The sequence below is a fragment of the Morone saxatilis genome, unplaced genomic scaffold (assembly GCF_004916995.1).
Source record: "Morone saxatilis isolate NCDOM2014 unplaced genomic scaffold, NCSU_SB_2.0 Contig17, whole genome shotgun sequence".
NCBI classification, from domain to species: Eukaryota; Metazoa; Chordata; class Actinopteri; family Moronidae; genus Morone; species Morone saxatilis.
Window position 1 is genome coordinate 25370232 of NW_023339729.1, and position 4975 is coordinate 25375206.

General features: G+C 38.3%; 1 protein-coding gene across 1 annotated transcript in view; it reads right to left on the reverse strand.

Annotated features, from left to right (window-relative positions):
* Positions 1–2887, reverse strand: part of LOC118327531 (malate dehydrogenase, cytoplasmic-like) — a gene marked incomplete in the record, with an annotated part of 5910 nt that extends 3023 nt beyond the window's left edge. The window contains 3 exon segments of the mRNA XM_035660922.1: positions 633–729; positions 1533–1631; positions 2734–2887. Of these exon segments, the coding sequence (XP_035516815.1) occupies positions 633–729; positions 1533–1631; positions 2734–2736 (199 nt within the window).
* Positions 2888–4975: the final 2088 nt, after the last annotated feature.

Genomic DNA, 4975 nt, shown 5'->3' on the forward strand with positions numbered 1-4975 from the left:
CAGACAGAGGAGGTTATGAAGGACAAATAAGACACTCACACAGTTTGTCTGATAAAACTTCCTTCAGGCTGATAATGTTTAACACATTTAGTCTCTACTAAGGAGACTAAGTGAGATATTTTATGGATATTTCTTATTATATTCAATAATAACAATAATAGATGAATATATAAACTCAGTAACTGCAGGAAGTTTGTGTAAAACGAGCGGTTTGGATGAATTTTGAGCAGATTATTTCCTTTTATTATTGATCACAGATGAGTTTTACTGGTATTTTTAGTAACTTTTTATACAATTCTCTGTCTTTATTGTGTATTTTGTTATTATTTTAATCATTTCCAGTGAGCCAACATGACTCCTTAACACCTGTATTTACCCGACTGTTCATGTCAAAACAGCTGCTGTGAAAAAGGTCAACTGACTGCAGTTTCTCCTCTGAACAGTAACATCAGTTTGACCACAGCAGAGGCTAATCTCCGAGGATATTTGGTCATTTTAATCAATTTCAACGAGTTTTCATGACTTTAAAACTAGTTTCTACATTTCCAGGTTTTCCAGGCCCCGTTGGAACCTTGATTTTAGATTTAAAAACAGTCCAGGCTGGTTGAGACACAGTGACACTGTTGGCTCACCCCTCAGCAGCGGCAGGGCGCAGTCCTGCAGCTCCATGACGACTCCGTCCAGAACGGGCAGCATGGGCGGGATGTCCAACAGGACCAAGATGATCGGCTGAAACACCAAACACGGATTATTTTACTAAACTGTCTCATCTGGATACATTCAGGGACACTTAAAAGAAATGTTTTATGTTGTAATGTGGCCACAGAATCACGTCTTTTTAAATTATAATGAACAAACGCCACATTTTACTTCTTTCTGAACATTTCTCATCAGGTTAAAACTTTATCAAACTTTCTAAAAAGGTTTTTTTCAGACTTTCAGAGGTTTCTCACACTTTTATTTTACAGTCCTACAACTGGTTTCATTAATATTTCATTACTGTATTGTTACGGCACATTAAATATATAAAAATGTGTCTCTAGTTATCTGAATTATGTTATAATCTGTTCTTTAACAGCATTGTTACTTTACTTTTAGCACATAATGAATGTAATAATACAATTTAGGGAAACAAAGAATGAATAAATGGTGGAAAAACTGCTCAGTAAAGAGATCTTATCACCAAACCCCATTCAAAAAACTGTGCAATGTAGCTTCATCTTCCATCCTGGCAATAACAGACAGCATTTAACTGAATTTAAGAGTTTTTCTAATATTCCTGATGACGCTCTTTAATCCGGCATTCAGGATTACAATACAGCTGTTAACCTAAAAACACTCTGTCTTCTGTTTGAGGCTTTATTACGACACCTTCCTTCATCGTCAGCTGACAGCATCCTCTCACTGAAACATGTATTATTCACAGTGAATCCATTACGTAACACCGAGCATCGGCCGGTCGTCTGTGCAGCGATCGGCCTCAGGGTGAGGAGGGGGGGCTGCAGGTTACGTAACCAGAGTTCAGGTCTTACCTGGTCCTTTCCGAACACATCTCCCTTGGCGATGCTGTACAGCAGGGAGTAGGCGATCTGGCCAGCCGCGCCGGTCACCACAACACGGATTGGTTCAGCCTGGAGGGAAACAAACAGGTTTGGTTCATGAGTCTCTGACCTAGATAAATAACAGAGGGAGGAGGAACCGGAGCGGCAGTAACCGGCATTGTTGGTGTGAACTGGCTGGATCACTTCGATGTTATAAAGCCTGTATTTAACGGATGGATCCTCAAAGTGAGGCTGCTGGTTCACGAGGCCTCTGTCAGTGGCTCCTCCTCCTCCTGTGGCCCTTTGAATGAGGAGGACTTGTAACCGAACTCCATTAAGAAAATGGTGATATGTAGAATGACCTTGCGTATTGGAAAGGGTAGAGAGGACATTCAGTTTAATTTTAGATCTTGGTTTTAGTGGTGGATGTCACTCTTTAATTCGGCACGCGTGCCACCAATCAGACTGCAGATAAACTTTTCCAAAAACTCTGCTTTTATTATTTATCACAGACTTGTTACCAAACTCCATAAAGAAAAACCTTAAATGTAAAATGACCTTGCGTATTGGAAAGGGAAGGTAGGACATTCAGGTTACTTCTAGAGATCATCTTCAGTAGTTGATGTCACTGTTTAATTCGGCCTGCGTGCCGCCAACCAGACTGCAGACAAACACTCAGCTTTGATGACTGATCACACAACTCTGCCGCTCTTCGCTGTGCGGACTAATGAATAAAAAAGCGCCAAATCAGCGCTTTAACAGATGCATAGTTCTTTATATTAACGCCGAAATAAACTACGTGTTCAGTACGTTCATAAACGAACTCGCATTACATGAGAACTGCATGCATCTCGTCTGAGGAGCAATGAATCGTTAAATTGTCAGATTTGTGAACGGAGATTTGCACAGGTGCTGCTGTGACAGGATGAAAGAGCAGGCCGATGATGCCACCCCGCCACAGCCTGCTCATTCAATAAAACGCAGATGCATTTAATGCACAGCGGTTATAAAAAACAGCTAAAAACAACAACATTATTACATTATAACATTAAAGCATTAAAGTCTGCAGTTAAATCAAAACGCCGCTTTTCTTCCTCAATGTCAACTGCACCACTGTAGCTGACATTAAAACGCTTTATATTATATAAACGCGTTAATAAAGGTGGTTTACTGCGTTAATTAACGGGCTTACCATTTTCTGGTACCGGGAGGAGATGCTCTGGGTGTACGGTGGCTCGCTGCTGTCAGGCGGACTGGACGGGAGGGTCACCTCTATCCTGCTATTGTAGAGTCAGGCGGTGACACGAGTCTTCCCGCGCTCGCTACGGGACTTGTAGTCGTTTTTAGGACACGAATGAGGCGTTTCAAGCGGGTCGAGTCACCGCGGGGAACACACTCTCCCGTGATGCACCGCTCTCTGGTCTCGCCGCGCCATATACGGAAGAGGATTTTATGAAAAAGAGCCTTTTTTTTTTTAATGCGAACGCTCAGAGGCGCGTTTGGCGACACCTGGTGGCCGAGAGGAGGTACTGCAGCAGGGCGGCGCTGCACCATGGGTGGGACATAATTTATGGATATTTCTTATTATTTTTTAATGCACAACAATAACAGTAGAGAGCATAAAATAAACTGTATAATTAGCACAATTAGTGAACACAATAACAGGGTTCTCACTCTTTTCCAGGACCTTTTCCAGGAGTTGTTTGCTCACAAACAGTCGTATAATTTACCAGTTGACTTTAACTCCAGTTTGATCCAGTTTGTGTCTCACTTATAAAGGCGATCTGAGTGAGGAGCTAAAATATAATAATCATTTTTCAGGACAACATCCATCATTTTCAGGTAATTTGCTGAATTTAATCAGTTTCCAGGTGTTTCCATGACCGGAAAACTAGTCTCTAAATTTCCAGGTTTTCCAGGACTAACTATAACTGCAGGAAGTTTGTGTGAAGCAAGAGATTTAGAGGAATTTTAAGCAGATTATTTCCTGTGAATGTTGATCCGAGATGGCTTTTTCTGTCTTGTATCTATATATTTAAATGCTGTTTGTATTTGTCTTTTTTGTGACAAATTCAAGTGTTTTCTCCTCATTGTTCTATCAGTTCTTTGTCTGTTCATCTCTGAAGCTCTGTGTTCATAAATAATAACCTAAACTTTAAAAACACACAGAAATAAATGAAATAAATTAGATAAAGACCTTAAAACCCCTTAAACTCAAGAAGACCTTACGACCCTCTGGATCCTGAATCCCTGTTAGGCGGCACTATGAGCGCCGCTGTGTACGACGTTAAGCAGCTTCACTGAATGATCCTTTAAGTGACTTAAAGGTCCCATGAAACGGAAAAGTGCTTTTTCTGAGTGTTAATTTAATGTTCTGTTGTTATATAAAGCCGACCGGCTCCTGTTTTAAATCTCTTCTTAAAGGTCCAGTGTGTGACGTTGGGGAGGATCCATTATACTATGATAAAAAATACTCTTATTGTTGTACTTCCTGTGAGCTTTTGTCTTATTTTGACGTGTTTCTGATAAAATACAGGATGTGTCACAGAAAAAAGGATTTTATGTTTATATTTGAGCTCCTGACTGGAACAGGAAGTAAATGTTTGTATGGTAACTGTTAATGTTAGTGGTTTCCAACCTGAGGGTCGGGACCCCCACTAGGGGCCGACAAAGCTTCACTGGGGGCTGCGAGGCCTTCCTGAGTTTAAGGCGTGTTAGAAAACTTTAAAACAACATTTTGTTCATTTCAAGCTAAAGTAAATTGTAAATTGGACAATAAAACATTAAATTTGTCAAAAAAGAAGCTGATTAAGTCTGTTTGATTGTTAAAAATAATTTAAAAATACAGAATACAAACAGAGAATCAGATAAAAAAGAAATAATCTGCTCAAAATTCAACCACATCTCTCGTTTTACACAAACTTTCTGCAGTTTCTTGTCCCCAGGTTGTCAAATACAGACACTTAAAAGATAAAAAAAATAAAAAATAAAAGATAAAAAATTCAACAGATAGATAGAAGAAATGAATTTACATTTATGTTCAAATTTCAAATTAAGAGTCCTTCTGAATTACAAAGATTACACCTGTTACACTATGGAAAACATCTTTAAGTTAAGATAAATACCTTGAAATATTAATAAAATTACAAAAATATCCTGTGAATTTACATGTCTGATGTAAAATAATGTGACAAATCTGTAAATAATAATAAAATTACTGCTTATTTAAAGAAATAAAGACAGTTAAAATACATTTGCAGATATTTACTGTTTATTTAATAGATTAAACTAAAATTAAATTCAAGTTTAATACTGCTAATAATTGTTTTACCAGTAAAAAATATATTTATCTGTAATTTTAATGGATTAGTTAGTTAACTGACAGATATCTTGTATAATGATGGAAGTTGAATAAATGTTGTTTATCAGTGTGT